Genomic DNA, 23,561 nt, shown 5'->3' with positions numbered 1-23,561 from the left:
CCCCCCGCCGCAGAGCATCGTGAAATTGATAAACAGATTTCGGAATAGTTAGGTCATTTGCAGCAATTCCACTTTTGTTTAATGGACTTCGAAACATACTTTCGCTTTGTACATCCTTTACATATTAGTAAATATATATCAGAAATTCTATTTGACATAATTGAAAGTTCAAGCTTACTTTTATAAAGTTGCTCTAACAGTCTGCAAAATATAATAAGCCGGATCCAATTCGAAGATTAAAGAACAACGCAATCTGCAACATTAACTGAATTAGATAATTTTAGCTTAGCTTATACCGTCCGTTATACATTAAACGCGCATGCGCACACGCATATTAGCAGCCGTAATAGTCTTACGCGCATGTGTCAACGCGACGCATGCACAGAAAGTTTGTAGCTTTGAGGTCAGGATTATGGGTGTCCGAATTAACGACTTTTGACTGTAATATAATATCAGCAATTATACACAATTTCAAATCAAATATAATCAAATTTCATTTTTATTTAAAAAAATGCATGCATATTTAAAGTATGCATGTATATTAAAAGAATGTATGCATAAATATAAAATAACGTAACGTAATATAAAATAATTTTAATGCTGAAAATTCCAGGCTTTGCTTAATAAATGATTATCTTTTCCTGCTGTCTCAAAAGTAATGCATATTTATTATTTAAATTTCTGTTGTATATATCACTCTTTGTAACTGCTTTCATCTGTTTTCTTTGATAACTTAGATAATACCTCATGATGTTCATTTAACATTCATAGCTGTAGAAGAGTAAAAATAAAAGGTTAAAATATCATATAATAATAATAAACTTCTATTAATGAATTAGAAATAAAACAATATTATGTCCTCGTACAGAAGATTTTCAGAAAGCTCTGAAATGTAATCTTGTTTCTTTATTTTGAATTTAAATGGCCAAACATATAATTAGTCAATCTTCTAAAATTTAACTTTGGTTGACACATCTTTCATAAAAAGGTTGACATTTTAAATTACTGTTTCCTCAATTAAGTATTTGCTTGCACCCTCAACAGTTTCAATAATATATTTAATAAATAATATGAAATTACTAGTTATAATATTTGTTTTATTTGGAAAATAGAAATGGAAACAGCAATGACTAGGCTGCAACACTGTTACAATGATTTTGTTCTCCTAAGTCACTATTATAACTAAGTCATTACTACCTTCAAGTGTGAAATTGTTGAATTTATTAAAATATAATAGATTTTACATCAAAATCTATTATTTATTTTAAATTATTAAGAAAATTTATTTGAAACATTTTTTCAAAGTTCTGCTGATAGAAAATCGCAGAAATTTAAATATATGTATATGTGTTATCGTGAAAGACCGAAATTGGAGAATGTCGACTTTCACCGGAGAATGTCAACATTCACCAAATACGTCGGTGAAAGATCGAATATTGCATTACATTCTTGCACATTCGGATTCTCACCGGTGTATGTCGGCAATCACAGATATGCTCTGGTGTAGGTCGAAAAGAGAGGAGTAGACAAAGAGGCGACTGGCTGTTTCCCGCCAAATCCTTTGTTCTGGTGAGAGTCAGTCTTATGCAAGGTTTGATGGTGCAAGCAACGTTTTCTTAATTTTTTCCTCCAAAAGCCTAATTTATACTGAATGGATACTGCAGTTAATCATGATCTTTTTCTTGAAAAGTTAAATGCGTTAATTGCAGGTAAACGAAAAGACAATTTTTTTTTAAAAAAATTTTCTCAAAAGTACTTTAAAATACTTTCTGAAGTGGTTTCTGCTAAAACTAAGTGCAACACACTTCTGGATTACAGATGATTGAAACGTCAAAACGTTTTAAAAATTAATGATAAAGAGAAGTTAATTGTACCATTAAAACCAGGAGAAACGGATATACAGTATTACGTTACCAATGAGGAATTGTTCAGTATACTATATGAAACTCGCATCAGAATAGGCCACGGAGGAAGAAAACATATGCTTAAAGAGTTGCAAATTAAATACAAAAATATTACATATGAAGTAAGTTGTAATGTTGTATTTAAATGCATGCAAACAGTGTCAAATGAAACACAGTGCACCTAAGAAAGGTATTGCTGTGAAACTAATAATCAGTTCTGAGTTAAACTCAAGATGTCAAGTTGATCTGATAGATCTGCAGTCAAACACAGATGGCGAATATAAGTTCATAATGGTGTATCAAGATCATTTAGCTAAGTTTGTCCAGCTACGACCTTTGGAAACTAAGAGAGCTGAAGAAGTAGCGTATCACATTCTTACAATATTTTTAACATTTGGTGTTCCAGCAATATTGCAATCAGATAATGATAGAGAATTCAGTAATCAAGTCATATCCGAAATATGCGCTATGTGGAAAGATGTTAAGATAGTTCATGGAAAGCCTCGTCACAGTCAAACACAAGGCTCAGTTGAAATGGCCAATCAGGATATACAGCATATACTAACTGCATGGATGAACGATAACGATACAAATAAATGGACAGAAGGTTTACCCTTTGTTCAATTTGCTAAGAACACTACATACCACGAAGGAACACACCACAAAGTCCTTATGAAGCCATGTTTGGCATTAAAGCAAAAAAGGTATAGCATCGTCTAGTGAACAAATCGCAAATATCGAAACCGAAGAACAACTCGAAGAAATTGCCAATACTTTTGAAACCGAAGAACAGTTGAAGAAACTGGTAATGCTTCTGAAAAAAATTTCAGCGGTGGTCATACCGAAAATAATATTCCACAGAAAAACCTACCACATCTTCACATCAAGTTTTGACTGAAAAACACGAGTTAATTTCTATAAAAAGAGTGGCTGCGAAAGAGAATCTTCAATTGCAAGCAACAAAAATGTTATGAACCTCACAAAAACAATTTCCTCCTGCTCAAATTGGCAATACTGTATGAATACAAGTCCCTGATGTCAACCATGGTCGTACAGATAACCGAAATGTGTTAGCTGTTGTTGTTGGAATAGAAGACTCCGACTTCTATAAACTTGCAAACGAAAATGGTACTCTCAAGCAACTTTACACACGTAATCAGTTCGTAATTTATAAAGAAAAGTTACTTTCCATAGATGAGATTTATTTTCAAAAAATGTTGCTGTGAGAAGCAGCTGCAGCTAATTTGAGAAGTGGTGGGCAAGGCTATACATGCTGTCATTGCTAAAGGAAGTGTTCCACAAATAAATGCAGTTGTAAAAGCAACGGCTTCTTGTGCAATTTAAAGTTTCATAATAGTTTAAGTTGTTGCAATAAATAAGATTTGAATCACATAATTTAGTAAGTTTTTTATTACTATTATTTTATTTTCTCATTTAGAACGTACTGTGTGTTTTAAGTTTTATATATATATATATATATTATATTAAGTTAATATATATATTATAAGTTCTTATTTTAAGTCTCAAGTGCACTTTTCGCACTGAATTACAGAGAAGATATAATATTCTTATATGTTCAACATTCACCATTAGTACATGGTGAATGTCGACATTTACCAGTGTAAGTCAGAAATAAGAGTATTTGTAAAATATTTCACCGACACCAAGCGACTATGTGAATGTTGACATTCTCCAGATTTCGGTGTTTCACCTTAACATATGCATCAAGAAATAACTGAGCCAAAACTATGAAACTTGGCAGTAGTATAGTGTTTGAGTAGATAAACGAATGATCAAAAACAGTAAAAAAAAGCATTTTATTTATGAGTAGCAATACAAAGAATGTGAAAATCAGTAGGTAGTAAAGATATCTCTGGCAGCTAGGTCGATACTTGGTTAGGCACATAATCTACTAAAAGTTGCCAGTGTTCCTCTGCAGTAGATTATGCTATGAATGGAGCAACTGTCAGCGAGTTGGGGCGCATTTGTACACAGCTGAATTTGCCAACCCAACATGTCCCAAACATGTTCAATACGCGACTAGTCTGTAGACCTGGCAGGCCAGTTGTGGACATTAACACATCAAAAATATTGTTGGAAAAGTTGTGCTGCATATAGCTGAGCATTGTCTTGCTGGAAAACAGAACCTGGATGACCTGCTAGCATAGGCAGTATGATCAGTTATAAGTGTTATCAACATACTTGCAAGCTGTCGGAGTACCTTTCAGTATGACTAATGATGAACAGCTGTCACATTCTATGTTCTGGCTGTGTACTGCTGGGTAACAAATGGTATATTATACTGTTCATCTCTCTCCAGACATGTATGCAGTGGTATCAGTAATAAGAGAAAATCATGACTCGTCTCTGAAGATCACATTTCTCTGACCAGACAATGTCCAGATTGAGCGAGAGTGGCACCATGCTAGATGACACTGCTTATGATGGAATGCCAGTGGCAAGTGCCTTAATGGACATTGAGATCTGAGACCAGAGTCACTTGATCTTCTGCACATTGTATCTCTGGGGATTATCAAATTGCAATGAATTGATGATGCTGCAACTGTTGGTGCAAACATGGAAGATCTTCTAATTTTGAGATCATCTTGTACATTTGTGACCCGGAGGCATCAAGAGTCCCTATGGCAGCTGACTATGAGTTTACTGAGCCACTGGTTCCAACAACAGAAAGTGACCATATTGCTTTGACCAATATGCCAGCCAATTTGCCTGTTCGACCAACCGGCCTTATTTAGGCCTATAATACGACCCCTCTCAAAGTCTGACAACTCTTCATAATGCCACCGAGTACATCTTAAAGACATCTTTTGTTACAATACAATGTTTGACCACACATATTAACCCACACTTACTTTTCTTCAGGAGCTAACAATCTCAAAACTCCTCTCACACACATGTGTCATGTGTGCTGATGTTGTTTATGCAGAATGGTGAATGTGTTAGCATGAGAAATATGTAATATTTCATTTATACATGAGAAATAAGTAACATTTCTAAATGTCCATTTACTGTTATTCATTGTTCTTTCAAATAACGACAAATGCTGCATTTGTCATAATATCATTTAGTGCACTACCAAGAATATCCAAATCACTTCGAAAATAAAACAAGGGCCTTTCTTAAATTATTCAAACCACCAAAATGGTGTTGATTATGGTAAAACATATTTGCTATATGCTTATTGCAGTATTTTATATACTTCTGAAGTGGATTTCAAAAACACAAAATTTCAAGGCTGCAGACAGCTCATATGAAAAGACTTCATAAGCAGAAAAGATATGTCTAGATTATTATTTGAAAACCTGACACTCTTGTATCAGGTTTTCAAATCTAAAATGTCTCAGTTCAAGAACAACTACAGAATATAATTCAAATGTTTTTCATAAATTAATACTGATAATGCAAATTTTTTTTATAAATTAATACTCATAATGCAAATGTTTTTCAATTATACACTTTACACAAGATATAACATTGACGTCTATTATCAGATTTATTTGCAATTCCACGCTTCTCCAAAAGACACAATACCTGAGCTGCTTGTGAAGATTTATTCTGCTGCTGTTTACTATGTTCATGATTAAAAAATAAATTCATTTGAATCTTTTTCAACTAGTCTATATAGATTTCATTTGTTGATACTTACTTGGTATATGCTAAATGTTATGCAAAAGCAAGTTCCTCAGGAAAAAAATTCAACTCAAGAAGATGCTAATTCATCAGTGAACTAGTGTTTAGTTACTTTGGACCAGCTAGGCTTAGCCCTATCCCAGTATAGCAATAATTTTTCTTTTCCCGAACATTGAAATAGCATGAATCAGAAGTCATAGAAATGTAGAAAAAATTTATAACAGCAATTAAGGCATGCCAAAGTATGGATGCGGAAAGTTTCAATAAAATGGCAAAGTCCAGATTTAGACAATATGTCAGTCAAAAGATAATTAAATATGGCAAAGTCCTAATAAAATGTAAAAATTGAAGAAGTAGATGATGAAGATCTGGTATTGGGTATATATATCTCCGAGAGCTGAGTGCAGTGCTGGTGGTGATGGCGAAAGTTCGAGGCTGAATGAAAGGGAGGTGTAAAGTTGTCGAGGTAGAAGCAGTGAAAGGAGCTGGTTGGCTCTGCAGGTGAAGGTTTGCTATTGGCTGTTGAAAAGCAGTTTATTGGTTGAAGTGTGATCTACAGTGTGCTAGGCAGAGGGTCGAGGCTCTTTTCAGTACACACTAATTTAGAGGGATGGTCGCATGAGAAAAGGATGGAAGGGGGCATTAAAGATTAATGAATTTAAGGTTGCTTAAGAGATTAATTACCCAAATAATTTATTAATATTAATAAATTGGGTATTAATAAGCAGTGGTACTCAGTTACATAAAATTAATTATTACAATTCAATAGCAAATAAAGAAATATTAATATAACTACTTTCTTGTCATTTTTAGATTAGTTTTAAGGTAAAAGAAAATAAAAAGGAGTTATGTGCAGCTGTGGAGAAGATGCTAATTCTAGAATAAATTAAAAAAAAAAAAAAAAAAAAAAAAAAGATGCAACCAACAGAAGAACCTAGTAAGTAATATGATCCCAATGATAGAGAGTATTTAAAACTTATTTTGCAGATGTTGAATAAGCAGTCTTATTTTTTTTAAAGAAATGTATGATCCATACTTTTTTTTAGTTTAAAAAAAAGGTGCAATAAAACAATAACATAGTAAGCAACCAATATGATCCCATGATAAAGTTTACTTAAAGCTTATTTTGCAGATCTGAATAAGCTGTCTGAAAACATTTTTAGGACTTTGCGCCTAAAAAATCTAATCTGTTCATCAGCAGCCCAATGAATTGAAAGAAAAAAAAAAAAAAAAAAAAAAAAAAATTCTTGGATCTCTAGCAATGAGAAAAATATAAAACCAGCAATGTATGACTTCAGTTTTTTAAAGAGAGGTATGATGTTATAGCCAAAAAGATTTATTGTAAAGGAAGTACTGCCAGAATTGAAAATACAAATGCTTGGAGGATTGAAGTAGCTACTAAGCACATATAGTCATACAGCTCTAATGTTTCATTTAATGCTAATAAGGGGAGGGGGGAAATTAATAGTTTTTAAAAGTGAGAAATATATACAGAAAACCTGTTGAAATAGAAGATTATAATTCTTTTATATTACAACAGACTGGACTGAGAAAGGAAGACCTCTTTTAACACTGAAAAAAATTATGCTTTTGACAACAATGTAAATCACTTCCTTGAGACTATGCATTAAGTGGCAATGCTCTGATGACAAAAGGAGTTTTTATCACTTCAGAAACTGAAAAGAAAAGGAGAAAGATTTCTTTAAACAGATAAACTGTGTATATATTGATCTTCTGATAATAAGCAATACTTGTGTGCAATACTTTTCAACAACATCTCTGTAATTCTGTAGTTGTTCTTCAACTGAGACATTTTAGATTTGAAAACCTGATACAAGAGTAAATTAACATTTCTTTTTGGATTGCAGAATAATGAAAGACATAAAAGAAATGATGACATCAATTTCTTTAGTGCATAATCAGTCAAGATAATGATTGTAAACAACTAAATAAATATATGTAAAATTAAAACCTGCTAAATATCATTGCAATGTCATTTCATAAGATGAAGAGCTAGAATTAAAATTTCTGTAGAAATTCTGTTGCAATAACAAAATATACCTCAATTTTAAATAAGAGCATGATTACCTTATCACTAGTCAAGAACCTGCAATTTCATCTCAACTAACAGATGCAAACGTCAAAGACACAGTCAAGCACAAAAAACGAGAAAGAGGAAATGAATGAATGAATGAAAATGAAATGAAAAAGTATTGAAAAAGAGGAAATAAAAAAAGTACTGGCTAATAGTTGACTAATTAAGATACAATAACACGCCAAACAAATATTAATTTAAGTCAAACAACAAAAATCAGCGTTATATTTTCAAATTTTCACAGGCCTAGTTTCGATAGTTTTACCGAACCATTATCTTCAGCTGCAATCTTTATATCTTATCTCATTCATTTGCACTTTTGCAGATGAGGATGATAGTTCGGTAAAACCATCGAAACTAGTCCTGTGAAAATTTGAAAATATAACGCTTATTTTTGTTGTTTGACTTCTAAATTAATAGTAGTTGACTGCCTGAATCAAATAGGCATTTTCACTTGAACACAATCTATGCTCAGTTATAATTTCCCCTCTACATTTGCCTTACTTGCAAAACTATCTTTTATTTACTGTAACAAATAATCTTGTAAAAATAATAATAATAATTTACTGACTTCTTCTACGACTAAAATGAAATATCTTTGAAAGTCCCCCCCCTTTTAAAACTGATATTTCAGTTACATTATGTACTAAAAATGTAGTTTTGTACAAACTTTTGCTCTTTAAAACTTTCAATAAAATGAAATTTCATGACAAAGGCACATTTTCAGGTCATGCAAAGTTTCAGAAATCCCTTACTTAAACTCTCTATCTTTTAAATAAATTATACAAATCATACAGAATTCACTATTAGTTTCAATGAAAAAAGAACTCTTATGCATTTCGGATTACAAAGATAACGATTTGCCTCTTTCAGTTGAAAATATTATTTTGCCTAAAATGATTATAAAATAGTTCATAAGAATAAAAGTCTAAAGTGATCATTTTACAAATAAATTCAAAGAACAGATGCACTAATTTTAAAAGTGTTTTTTATTTTGCTTACTTCTCAATTATTATTGCTGGTGGTATATCTTCATCTGATTCCGATGACTCTTCATCAGATGTTTTCCTGGAACTCTTTTTCTTCTTCCTTTTTTTACTATTCTAAAGATTCAAATAATAAAAAATGAATGTGCAAGGGAAAAAAATCTATTTTATACATTGTTAATATTTCGAAAGAAAGATCAGGGAAGGTTTCCTGTTTTATATTTTAACATTTGTAGTTTCCATACCACTCACAAGTAATAGCGTATTAAGTTATTCAAATATGTACACTGCGCAAGAAAAAGGAGCGACAGTTTCATATCTCCCGTTTTACTGGGCCGATATGACGAAATTCAAATTGTATTTTTCATGTCTCGAAAACCCGACTTAGGATATGCATTAGATTTATATATAGCACTGTTCTAATATAGGTATTTTGACACAAAATCGAACTTTTTCTGAAATGACATGCCAGTCTTTTTCCATATTTCAATTCTACAACTCAAATTATGCCAAATTGCCAATTTTTTAAAAATCATACAAGTAGTTTTTAAAAAATTAGCTCTCAAAATTTTAGCTCCTCAATGTTAATTCAGTTTGGTATGTATTTATTAGTATCTCTTTTTTTTACACTTATTTGACTCCTTCTTTCACAGTTCAAAATTTAGTTCATTTCAAATAAAATTCACCTTTTTTTAAAATTTGTATTTTTAAATAATTTTTATAAATTTTTCAAAAAACATTTTGAATTATAATCTATAAAAGTTTTACCATCATCTTAAAGAAGATGCATTTTGTAAGCATACCTGCAAAACATTAAAACTTTTTATTCAATTAAATTAATTTAAAATGCAACTGATATACGAGGCCAAATGATTAAAAGAAGAAAAGAAATCACATATGCTGCTGAGCGGTTTTAAATAAAATGTTTTGTGGCTGCTAAAATTTCAAACTTTGCTTTTCCAAAAAATGAATAAAACAACAAATTAATAGCATTAATATTAATTATAAATGTTTTAATATTAATTATAAACGTTTTGGAAAATATATTATAATTAATTCATCTGTTAGAACATGTTTTAAGATTTTAAATAAAAGTTTGTAATTTATGTTTACTTACATTAACCAATGGAATAGCACCAGATTTACTTTATATATATATATGTGTGTGTAATGAAATTTAGTAATAAAATTTTTAAGAAATTTGAAATGATTTAATGACTGTATAGACAGCTTATATTCTTTAAATTGCGTTTTCTCAATTTGCACTTTTTAGATAAATCCTATTATTTAAAGTTCTAAAACTTATATAAATATGGCTTAAATTATTTAATATTTTTACCACTTAATTAAAATTATATACTTTAGAAAAATAAGAATGGGTTTTGCAAAATACTGAAAAGAAAAATGATTTGAAGTGGAAATGTGATTGAGATCATATTTGTTTAAAAGTTTTGCATAAAAATGTATGTTTATTTTTCCTCAGAAACTAATTCATTAATTACAAAATCGATCCTTTAAGTTATTAAGAACTTTATTATAATGAATAGAATAAGAAAATATGGGGGAAAATGATTGAAAATTGTAGGAGAAGAATGACATTTTAATTGTTAAACATTTCTTCCAAAAATTTAAAATAATAATAAAAAAAATACTGCCAAAAATTTTGCCAAAAAAAGCTTAAAATTATTTTGTTTTAAAAAACCCTTTAATAACATTCCTAAAAGTAGAAAAAGTTCTTAAATAAAAAAAAGCATTCAAAAGGTAATCAGTCCCCGTGTCGAGTTGAAGCCAATATGCGCGTCTTTAGTTTTAATTTGAATGGTATTTCTGGAATACCTAGGATCAGTTAACCTTGTCTGTACTTGTTTACAAATTTCCTTATGGTTCTATGTAATTTTTTTGGATGACATCACATTCTTAGGTATCTACCAACGCAATTGTTTCTTTGACAGTCCAGCAAGCAGTCAGTTATTTGCACGTCAGCCATGTTGTTTTTTAAAATTAAGTGAACTGCGCAATCGTGCAGTGCAGTATAGGAAATTTCCCCATTTGCCCTGCAACCGAGAGATAGGAATGTTCTACCTCCAATTCCGAGAAGCAGTTAGTGCTTGTCGCCGTGATAATGGGCCACGTTGGAAGAACCAGTTTTCACTACCGGTTGAATCTGCTCTTGTTAACGGGGCTTAGGTGTAATTTCTGGAGACCCTGGTGACTATTTGTGTGGAAAACAAGAACTGAAGATATGGTTATTAGGATATGTTGACTGCAACAATTACCAGGTAAGACCTATCAAGAGGCATTTCGTGCTACAAGAATGTTACACTAGGATGTACATGCCTTTCTTGAAGAAAGGGATTGATTTTGTCTCTTAAAAGCAATACATAATGCTCGACTGTGATAGAAATAGCTCAAAATCTTTCTGTGGGTTTCCTCAAAATGGGGTCTATAATGAATAAAGCAGTGAGCCTGAACCATGCTGTAATTTTTTTCAACAGAATTTCTACAATCATGTACATATATATTTCCCCATTTATCATATCTCTTATCCAGATGCAATAGCTGCATGATTTTCCATTTCAATTGAGCAAAAAGTGCACTCCATTAATCCATAACACATTTGATAGCCATTCTACATTTGCCATATGTTGAAAAGCTTAAATTGCAAATTCAAGATGTTTTTCAAAGATGCTTGATGAGTTTCTAGCAAATGTGTTATGGGATGTATATTATATATTAATATTATAATTATGTTGGATTTTATATGGATATATCCTGACAATGATCTTGAGTATGTTTGTATGAAATACCAGTTCTCTGAGCCACTACAGCACCACCTGCTGGGAAAAAATATAACTATTCTGGCAATAAAAGCTTCCATTATTTAAAAAAATTTTATGTCTTTCTATGAAACCTCATATCAAACACATTGTATACCATCTGGGCTTTTTGAATTATTAAATTTTTATTTTTTGTGTTATATTTGGATCATCAAGTATATACATATTTTCATAAATTAAGAGACAAAATTTTTTAAATATAATATTCAGAAAATTCTGTTTTTATTACCTTATGCTTGTGTTTATGTTTGTGCTTATGTTTCACCTTGTGTTTTGAATGCCTGTGAGATTCAGTTCTGGCAGAATTAGAACTTGGAGTACCTGAAAGAAAACGAATTGAATTTACAGTTTAAAAATATTTCAATTAGGTAATTGATTTTAATATGTGTATTTCAAGACTTTATACATACTGCAATAATTAGGAGGGAGTTCAGGTCCATAAAATTCATCAGGTAACTTTGTTACATATTGTGAATCATGGTCAATGCTTTCTTTGGCATCTTTAATATTTAGTTTTTCAACAAAAGTTTCAGACTCTTTTGTTTCGGAATTTTTTGTGAAAGAACTTTCCTTAACTCGAGTTCTTTGGTTTAAAGTATCTAAATCTAAGTTTTCAAAAACTCCCAAACCAATTCTTTTGTTGAATGAAGAGGTTTTAGATCTTGTTGTGCCATTGTTATTAGAAGTTACAGTCATTTTATCACAGATGACTGTATTTTGGGAAGATACCAAAGATGTGGACTGCACCTCTGTTTCTGGTCCAAAAGCCGACTCTTCTTTTCTTTCTTGCTTAGCATCTAAATTTTCATCTTCTGAAGAAGAATTTTCAAATATATCTTTGAACAAATCAATTGGTGGCCTTTTACTTTCAGATGACTGTTCCTAAAACATATAAAAGTTCATGTAGCACATTAAAAAATATGATTAACTTTATTAAGTATGTAATATATGAAAGATGATAATGTTAATTAATGCAATAATTTTTTTAAATGAATTATTTTAGCAAGGATTTTAATATATATATACATATATATATATACCTCACTATTTTTAACTGGAAGTACTTGAATGAAATTCTTCTCTTCCCATGTATCTTTTGCAGTATCTAGAAATATATAAAATAAAAAAATTAAATATCAGTCTGATGTATTTGCTACAGTTTAGGCACAGAATAAACCAAATTATATAGAATGTAATGATATATTCTCTACTATTTCCCAATTACAAGTAATAATATTTCACTTCATTTAAGAATAATTTAAAACATTTACAGTTTTACTTATTTTTGTGATAAATGTGTAAAAAAAAGGGGGGAAAGGTTGCATTTTAGTACAATTCCCTAAAATTCAAAATTAATTAACATCTTTTTTCATAATGACTTATATATGATGATCTGCTGAATGTTAACGAAAAATTAACATATTAAAAATCATTCTTTTAAGCATTTGCAGCAATTCCACACATATGGAAAATAAGAATTATTACTTTTTATATGTTGTTGCTGTTGTTGTGACTATCTCACTTGTCTGACAGTAATATCATGCCATGAAATTCCTCATGGCAAAGAATGCAAGATTGTGCCTGTTGTTGGCAAAAGCCTCGAGCACCATGCAGTTAACCCATTAGCCGCTGGTGTTGCGTTGACGCAACGGTCAAAATAAATGCGTATATAAATATAACTACCTAAGATATTTTATACCAGCAGATGATTTTGTGTAGGGAATATTATGAAGATTATTTCTGTAAAAAAATATTTGCCTTCAACAATCATTTTGTTTATAATAATTAATCTCATACTTTAAGCAAAATTTTCGACCGGGTATTTTTGCTGAAAATATTTAACGAAAGAACCGCCGTCTTTATGAGTGATCTATTTTTAGTCAAGGTCACCATTTATCAGAACATTACATCAGTCAGATGTTTATATTTGTGTTGGGAAGCAAGGGAAAACAGGTATTGCACTGACGCAACATCAGCAGGAAAAGGGTAGTCAATCTCCTTTTTCACTCATTCCTTTCGATGTTCTGGTTCATGTTCTGGTTGTTTAAAAGTGCCTAGAATGAGGTATCTTACATTAGAAGAAGCCCTTCAAAGATTTTTTGATGAAGAAACAGATGATGATAATGTTAATAATGACCAGAATGAAACTTATATTGCTGTTGTTCCTCCAGAAATTGCAGAATCTAGTGACGAAGAAGAAAGGAATGGCAATGTATTTAATAATGATAATGATATTTTAGCAAATGATACTGCCGGGAAAATTGAAATTCACGTAAGAAGTAAGTTTCAGCCTTCTAAAAGCAGTTACAGTCATACTAAAGTTTAAAAAGCAGAAGACTGAAATCTTGAAGTGGATAAATGAAGAAAGAGATAGAAGAGAAATTATAAAAGACAAAATACAAAGCAAAACTAGTGCACAGATTTTCAATTTTAGTTTTCGTTTAGACATTTACTCTCTTCTCGTTGAACAGACAAATATATATGCTCAGCAAATAAAATAAAAAAAAAAAAAAAAAAAGCGCCAAAATTTATTGCATTTGAAGCCTATATGAGAAGATTTATTGGAACATTATGGCTTACAGGATATCATTCTTTACCTCAAGAAAAAATGTATTGGTCTTTTGATAAGGACATTTCTGTTCCTGTTGTACGAGAATCGATATCACGTTTGCAGTACAAGAATATGAAGCAGAATTTGCATTTGACAATACTGATATGAGGTGAGACCGTATCTAAACTTACTAAATATCACCACTTTTTACTACTGGAAATATAAAGTCTCTTTTAGATTTCAGATGCGAGAATGCATTATTCCTTTTGCAAACTCCTATTGAGAGTGCAGAATTAGCCATAAATAGATCAGCAACAGGAAGACCTAGTAAATTCAGCGTTCAAAAACCATTGCATGGATATGGTAGACATTTTATCGTAAAGTCCGTTGATAACGAAAGACTTTGTTGTAAAGAGTACCATAGCCAGACCGTTTATAGATGCAAAGTATGTAATGTAGCTTTACATTATGATCGTAATCAAGCTTTTCATGCTTGAATGTTTCAAGTGAAATAATCTGTATTTGTAAACGAAATACAATGCATATTTTAATATTAAATTAATTACAAGTAAAGTGATTTGTAAATTTATAAAATGTTATACAGCTAAAAAGTAATCCTGCACTCCACTTAAAAGAAACATCACATGAGTACAATCCTACTCACTAAACATCCATAGTCTTATTCCGCTGACGTTGCGCGAACGCAACACTCGCGTTTTCCACAGGTAAGAGAATTTTTTAAAAATTCAATGTAAATTTATGTTATAAATGCTTAATTTAATATTTGTTGTTATTTTCATGAGAAAAGAAACATTCCTTGTAGTTTTGGCAGTTAATAGGTTAACAGTTTGACTTTGCTCTGTTCTGTCCCCAAATTTGATGAACAGCACTTCAAAGGGGGGAGGAGGGGGGACGGGTCCAAGGGTCTCCGACCTCTCTTTCCCTACCACCAACCTCTAAAGAGGACTTTCGGCTTGTCACATATTTAGAGTGCCCCATGCCATACGGTCACCATATATTTACAAACACCCATGCCTTCTCTGGCATTTGAACCTGGGCTCTTCAGTACTGCAGTCAGACTCATTAACCACTATCCCAGTTGGGTGGCCCTTTTTTGTATTATTTTATTTACCTGTTTAACTCTGCAGGTCATTTTTGAATGAAATCTATGCACTTTTTATGAATAGCTATATGGTATTGGTTTGTGCTATAATAGTAACTGGCATATAAACAATCACAATTTTACATTAAGCTGTCTCTTATAACTAAACAGTCAGAAAATTTCTGATATATATTAATTAAATGGAAAAAACAAACTTCTCAAGCAAATATTAAAATTTTCTTCCTTATTTCAATATATATGGTGAAATACCACTAAAAATTTTAGATATGAAAAATATTCCTTGACATTTGATCAAAAGTATCCTAGAAATACATTGCTCGCCATTAAAATTGCAATACCAGGAAGGAATAATCTGACGAATGTCAAAATCGCATGAAAGGAAGAAGAGGTTGAGATATGCATATGATTATTATTTCAGCACATTTAGATGATGCAGGAGGGAGAAACGTCATTTGAAGCACTGCATAAAAGAAAAGTTGTGTAGTGTATTTCTCATTCAGAAAGTGCTTTGTAAGGTCAGGGTTTGCTCAGAATATCATGCCTCGAATAATAATAAAAAATGCTTACCAACAAGCGTCGGAATTCAACAGAGGTAGGAACGTTGCCTATAGAAAGTGTGGATTATTGTTTCGTGGTATCGTTCATCGCACTGGTCAACATCCAACCACTATCATGAGAATATGGAATCAATGGGTTGCTGAGGATCATACTGAAAGGCATGCAGAATCTCAAGTGGTTGTATCCTATTTTCGCTGCCTGCCAAATGCCATCTTCCAACAAGATAATGCAAGACCACATATTGAATGTTGTGACTGCTGCTTGGCCTGCACGGTCTCCAGATCTGTCATCCACTGAAAACATCTGGTCATGGGTTGCTGAGAGACTGGCCAGCCACACCTCTCCAGAACACGGTTGACAAAGGTGTGGCATAGACTTAAAGCAGCATGGAACAAGTTGCCCGTTTCTGTCATCCAAGCCCAGTTCATCTCCATGCCTAACCAGGTAAGGGCCGTTTTAGCTGCCACGGATGGCAGCTGTTTCTACTAATTTTAACCCCAAACTTCTTACAAATTTAATCATTTTATCTTCATGCCCTACTGTTTACATACAATATATATATATATATATATTTGTATTTGCTTTCCTTCATGGTGTTCCAATTTTAATGGCCAGAAGTGTAAATTCAAGTATCTATGCATCACTGAAAAATTAAATTAACTTTTCTTACTAAATACTACTGATTTTAAAGGACTGATATATGCATAATAAGAAAGACTGATAAATATGATAATATACTAAATACAGTAGAAATCTAGAAATCCACAAAGCTTGGGACCAGAGGTTGTGCGGATTTTAGGATTTCAGGACAGAAAAGATAATGCATAATATTCGGACTAAAAGTGCAAAATAAATAAGGCGTATTAGATACATTTAATTAAATTATTATATATATTATTGCAATAATTTATTATATGCATTAAATTATTATTACATATATAAATTTATTATATTATTCATTGTATTATATGTACACAGCATCGAGGTTTGCCGATTGCTCCTCACACAAAAATTTCCGGTTTTGGATTCCGGTGTTAGAATCACTGTTGCTATAAAATTTCAACACCTTTTCTTTATTTTTCCATATATCATACGTAATCGTGTCACAATTCCATACCATTCTGCTATAATTCGAGGAGTAGCACCTGCCTCCATCTTTTGCAGAATTTGCACTTTTTGCGTTACAGTCAATGCAACATGTTTATGTTTTTCAATGTTGCAAGCAGTAAAATCATGAATGCGTTTTTTATCTGTCATTGTATTAAAAAAGGGCTGAAATTTAAAATATTCTGAATTTATCCACAGAATATCAGGATAAAAAAAGGGCAGCAGTGAACAATCTTGTGAAATGACAATGCTCAGGAAATACAACAACGTGAATCGTGAACTTGAACTTCAAGAGTTGAGTGAATCATCTGCTTTTTTATCTCGATGCAGAAATTAGAGGGAAAAATTTGTATCTTATTTTTTAAAACTTTTTTTATGTCAATAATTTGGTATTTCTCTTATGAGTCATTATTATTCAGTAATTATGACGTCATTATTCGGTAAGTATTTTTTCTTTGATATTTCGTACTCAAAGTTGCAGTTTCCGGAACCTATAAACTGAATGTTTATATCTTAAGAGGCCACGCGGATTTCAGGAGTTGGCGGATGTTCGGTATTTGACTGTACTATTAAAGTTGCCCAGACCTTAATCACATTCAGCAAGTATGGGACATTACAAGAAGACAAAGAATCTTGCAGTTATTTGTTGGAAAATACATGCAGCATAATTTATGCTCTAAATGAGGAAGGGAAAAAAAAACTACCTCAGAATTCTTAAATTATTTGTAAATGAGTATATTAAGTGTTATGAATGGCTATCCCACAGTTCAAAATAGAACATACTCCCTACTGAGGAGTCAAACTGACTGGACATCAGTGCATACACTTCTTCAAATGCTATGTATAAACATTAATGCAAAAGAATTTTCCAGAAATATTTCTCATCCCATAGCAGAATTTTTTAATCGCTTTTCTTCCAGAAAAACAGCTCATTTACATAATTCTCTCTATCCCCCTTTTTTAAACATGTGTCCTAAAGTTATATTTTAGCCAGAATTACAAATGTTTCCCCCCCCCTGAAGTTTCAGAAGGTTTTAATACAAACTTTTTTTTAAATGCCAGATTATATTTATACATTTTATAAAGAACTAGCACAGTTTTTATATATTTTATGAAACACAATACACTTAAAAACTTTTGATTTTCTTTGTAATACAAATATTAAATACATATATTATAATAGTAATAATAATGAGGGAATACCATAATTATTATGAAAGAAAAACAAAAATGAGAGAAATGTCTGGTGGATTCAGATCCAAGGTATTGCAGAATTAAATATGAATTGACATCTCAGAAGACTGTATTCACAGATGTTAAGTTCACTTTATGTGAATTATCAGCTTGTCTTCCAAGGCCAGTTATAATTAAATCTGCTATTTAGTTGTACATTTTTAATATTTGTAGATTTATATACCACAAAAAGATAAAAACAGTAAATATGTATTTTTTAACATATGATATGCTTATTAATTTAAACCAATAAGTATACCATACATATGTATTTATTTCAATAACATGTTGCTACATAATCATTTTACAAATATGTAGATTATAAAGATTAAAAAAAAAAAAAGCAGTACTTTAATTTTCTAAAATTTGAATAATCATAATGCTCGTGATATACCTTTTCCCTCCATTACTAGGAACTATGACACACTATTTGCATTGAAACTGAACTGAGTTAATTCTTGGTTCTGGTGTAAAAAAGGGTGCTCTTTGATTTGGCATCAAATACCAGTGTGGTTACTGGTTTTCTGGTAATCCAGACTCTGTTTCCTCGATGCTACAGCAGTCAATTTTTTTTTGTTACATGCCAATGTTTTTCTTCAGTTTAATCTGGCTGAAAGTTCTTAGTTTAGTGATTCAGGGCTACATGATTTGTAGTATGTGTATCACATACAAGAAATGTATTTTGAATTATTACAGGGTCTGTACACATTTCTGCACACAGAAATTAAGTACTTTTAAGGACCATTAATAAAAAAATTAAGGACACGTGAGCAAATGGGAACTGAATAAATTCAATTAAAAATATTATCTATGCCTGAATTTCACTTTTGTAATACCATCCTAAAAATAAAATAGATCCCTAAGTAGTATGCATTATTACTAAATATGAATTAATTAACATAATTATTAATAAGTTTGGGAATAAAATAAATTTAATGCAATTTATCAAGTAATCAAGTAGCATTAAATATTTTACACTTATAATAGTTGGTCATATTTGAAAGGAGATAAGTGACATTTATGTTTTACTAACAGTTAGCTTTATGTTGATTTTTTTAATCTTTCACTTTGTCACATATTTTTCAGTCTAGAAGTTAGTATTTGGCAGGTAGATTTTATGTCAAATGGCATAGGTTAAAATGAGAAGTAAGATCATAATCAGCATGATTCATAACAAAAGACCGAATGTTGTCACCACTGCTGCTTGTCTAGAGAGATCAGAACAAACCTGAAAAGGCCTGATATAGGCACAGCTGGCAAGTGTTGAAAGTTAGTCAGGCTCTGTTTAATGCAGTTAGTGTTGTAGCTTCGTGTAGAGTTTCAGGGGTTTGTAACCCAGGTAATATACATTAAGGGTTCAATAGGCCATTAAAGCACCAGTAAGTTGTTTTGTATTATTTTAAGTCTCAGTAGATGCAAAGAATAAGTTTTACTTGAATTTTTACATTTTTTTATTCTACCTTGTGACCACAGTGAGTATTAATGAAAAGCAATAACTCGCTTTAATATGTAGAGATAATTTTTAAGGGTAAGGAGTTAGTTATAAATAATTAAATTAGGTAGTTAGAGATCCTTAGTCATTATGGATTTACATGACCACTATTAAATTTCATTTTTTAACAATATTTGTTAAAAAAGCCCTATTAAAATCAAAATCTAATAAAATTTCACAGTTTAAAATACATGTAATTTATGACATAGATTCTTGAATGATATTAGGATAATTACACATTAAAAGGTACAAAACATTTATGTTTTGTAAACATATTGTAAAACATTTATGTTTTGTAACAACAACACTCAACAAAATATTTATCCGTCATTTTAATTTGAAGCCTTCCCAGGCATTTTGGCTAGTTTATATTGATTTCCTTCTCTTTAAGCATCTTTTCTAACAATTACAGATTTGTCTCAATATGCAAACCAATGCTCTCACTAGTTTCTACGTGCTTTATCTCCTGACTTGTCAACCTCTCCACAATGTGCCTATGAGGGTTTATTTCATCTGATAAAAATAGTCCAAAGCCCCAACAGACATGAAGCATATTATCGCTATGTCTGAAAGTAACTACAATTTCAGACAAAGGCTTAAATAAGCCTCTTATTTAAAAATAACTTTGAAGATAAAGGCATGTTCTGATGCTAACAAAATCAATTACAGCTCACGGTGACATAATTAAACAAGAACAGTCAAATTCAAACTGATAATGTGGTCAAAGATTATACAATTTAATTTAAATTTAATCTGGCTCAGTAATTCTATCATATGAGCAAATAGAAATGGGAAATTATAATAAAGGCTGAAATCATAAACAATTGGCTAATTTACATAATAATAACTACACATATTTTTGAAGAATAATTTTCTTTATGTATTCAGTTTCTTTCTTCAAAACATTTCTTTTTCATTTTAGAATTTTTGGATTTAATTAAGGATTTCTGTTATTCTAAAAAACACTAAATGTATTTAGAATGTACAGAAAAAGCAGCTAATTTTATTTCTTTAGTAATATGAACATTCAGAAGAAATATGAAATATATATGGTAAAGGGCAGTTTCAGAGCTGATGTGGCAGATTTTTTTAGAATTTAGTGACACACCGAACAACAAAATCTAGAAATGGCAAAACTTTTCGAATTTAGAGCAGGCATTGGAAGCAGAATTTAGAAAGGTACTAGGCAGCAGAATTTAGGATCCACAGAGATTGCATGTTAAGATTCTCGTATCAGAAGTAAAACATTTAAATATTACGTTTTCATTGTTCTTCCATACGTTCTCCAAAAAGTAAGAAATTCATTGCAAACTTTCTGTAAAGTACATCCATTATATGTTAATACAATGAAGACATTTCCCTTTTGTGAATTTTTTCTGGAGCCTTCCATAATTGTGAGTCTGTAAATCTTGCCTTCAAATCTTTTGCAACACATTGCAACATTTTGCAAAAGTTGCAATCTGTACAATCCTAAAGAAAAATTAGCCCTACCAATTCTCCAAGAGAAAAAGGGCTAGAAATATATTGGAAAAAAAAAGCAATGAAAAAAGTGTAAAATTCATTTTATACAGAAAACTGATACATACTCTGACAATTCTGAATATTCTGAGACAATTACATGGGAAAAATTCTTCCCATGAAAAAATTAAAAAGAAGAAATTTTTAATTAATTATATAGCTATTTTGTTCTTGCTATGAATTGTTTTATAAACTGTGCTTTATACCATTTATTACCTTTTTTTTTCTTTTTCATATTCAAAGTACTATATAATAAGCCGCCAAAATGGAAAGTAATGCCACTTTATGATATAACAGCAAAAGAAAATAAAAATATTTTATTTTACTGTTACTCCTTAAATGTAATTTAACTATATTACCATTATCTTAGTTAGTTACATGGGAAAAACTCTTATTATGAAAAAATTAAAAAGAAGACATTTTAAACTAATTACATACCTAATTTTGCTTTTGCTAAGAGCTGTTTTATAGCATTATACCTTGTTTATTTTTCAGATTCAAAATATTGTACAATAAGTTGCCAAAATGAAACTTTATAATATGACAGCGAAAAATAACAATGTTTTATTTAAATTTTATTTTTTAAATATAATTTCAATATATCACCATTATTTTAATGAAGTTTATCAATGTTACGATGTTTTAAAAAAATCGTGGAAAAATTCTCAGATCTCGGAATTAAAGTTTCTATAGAAACTGATCTTAAAATCGCCAAAATGCTGAAAAGTCACCAAATTTAGAACCGTTTAATAGAAGAATTCACATCCCTAAAAGAGAAAAGTTGTTTAAGAGCTCTTTATTAGAAAAAATGAATTTTGAAATGCTTATGTTTCACTTCTTGCTTAGAAACTTGAGTATCCCATCATTTATATTAGAAATCGAAACAAATTATAACTCATGAACCCATTCAAAAGATAGCCATATATATGTCAGTGAATCGCCAAAAATATTCCTCCAAAATGGCAGTCGTAAAAACAGCAGAAATTTCAGATGATTAAAATTAAGGACCTTCTGCTGATTTTGGCCAAAATTAAGGACTTTTAAGGACCAAAAATGGATTCCAAAAAATCTAAGGACTTTTAAGGACTCTTAAGGACCGTACGAACCTTGTATTAGAATTTTAGTTGCTGTTAATTGACCTTTGATTTTCCTTAGCTGACTGCTTCTAATTGATTTATCATTTTCACAAGGAAGTATGTTTAGTAAGATAAATATTTGTTTTCCCCATGATTTAGAGCAAAAGAGTACGAAAGCTATAACTGATTGGTGTATGAACGAAGGTTTAATTAGCTCTTGCTATGAATGTCAAGTTTTTATGAGAGATTGTGTCCGGTCGAACTTGAGGATCAACTGGATTGCTATGAGTGGGTTTATAGGAAGAAAGACGTTTGGAACTGGCACTCATACCAACACCACTGAGGGCATGTGGAGCACAGGTTTTTGCAACCTGGGTCTTTGGCAGTCATCAGATGACAATTTGTATTCCTACTTTTGCAGAGGTTACTGGTGTCATCAATACCAGGATCAGGAGAAGGAGGATTAATTCCGGGACTACACGATTTGCATTATGTATGTGCCACAGCCATCAAACATTGACGATGAGATGTAACCAAGAATACACAAGCTGAGCACTTTAGTTGCTTTTGTAACAAACATTTTTAGCATTGTTTTGAAAAACGGCCATCTTGGAAACATTGCTTTTCGTCACCATTCTTGGTGTCATGAAAACTGCCAAAAATATCAAGGGTATCCTATTGTAAACTTTTACCAATTCAATAACATGTTGCCACATTAATTTTGCAAATATGCAGATTATAATCATTGATAAAAAACAGTATTTTTATTTCCTAAAAACTGAATAAACATAATGCTTGTGATGTACCTATTTTATTCTTCCATAATAAGAAATTATGATACCCTCACTATATGCATTGAAACTGAACTGAGTTAACTTTCTATTAGGTTTTTATGTATATCATATTTCTCTTTCTTTTGGTGTATGTGAGTGATTTTATTATTGATGAAAATTATTACTAGTTCTTTAGTTTAATACTTAGAAACATTAAAAAAAAAAAAAAAAAAAATTCATCATTTAAATTTACAGAAATAAATCTGTCTTCAATTTTACATGCATAATCTTTGTCGGAAGAAAAAGCCAGATAAATGAAAATAAAATTCTTTTGCTTGCTTTATAGTATATATCTATATATATATATATTATATAATCAATTAATCAATATTGTTTAGGAAATAAATTATATATATATATATATATATATATATATACATACATATATTCAACCTATAGAAAAAAAAGCAATTCAACTACTTGAATTTTTAAATACCTAGAAACTTAGATAATTGAAATTCTGATGTATTTCTCTTTACAAAAAGTTTTTTTTTAATTTATGTTTTAACAAATATCAGTATGTGCATTACAAAAATTTATTCATACACTCGAATGTTAGTTCTCTAATTAAGCTCTACTGACTGGAAATTCTAGCTT

At 30.8% G+C, this 23,561-nt stretch overlaps 1 protein-coding gene across 3 annotated transcripts in view; it reads right to left on the bottom strand.

Moving 5' to 3' along the window:
• LOC118201085 (G patch domain-containing protein 1) overlaps window positions 1–23,561 on the bottom strand; it is a 129,824-nt gene that overhangs the window by 5,449 nt on the left and 100,814 nt on the right. For 2 of the 3 annotated variants that reach the window (XM_085825480.1, XM_085825481.1), the window contains exons 13-16: window positions 12,514–12,578; window positions 11,884–12,355; window positions 11,703–11,794; window positions 8,653–8,753 (exon numbers count right to left, since the gene is read on the bottom strand). In XM_085825480.1, coding sequence (XP_085681606.1) covers window positions 8,653–8,753; window positions 11,703–11,794; window positions 11,884–12,355; window positions 12,514–12,578 — 730 coding nt within the window. Of the gene's footprint in view, window positions 1–595; window positions 772–8,652; window positions 8,754–11,702; window positions 11,795–11,883; window positions 12,356–12,513; window positions 12,579–23,561 lie in introns of those variants that run through there. The other variant, XM_085825482.1, reaches the window with a different exon arrangement.

The sequence above is a fragment of the Stegodyphus dumicola genome, chromosome 10 (assembly GCF_044657685.1).
Source record: "Stegodyphus dumicola isolate Sdum_Otavi_A_Nest chromosome 10, ASM4465768v1".
In the NCBI taxonomy this organism is placed as follows: domain Eukaryota; kingdom Metazoa; phylum Arthropoda; class Arachnida; order Araneae; family Eresidae; genus Stegodyphus; species Stegodyphus dumicola.
The sequence above is the reverse complement of the archived record's forward strand: the minus strand, read 5'-3'. Positions and strand labels throughout refer to the sequence as shown.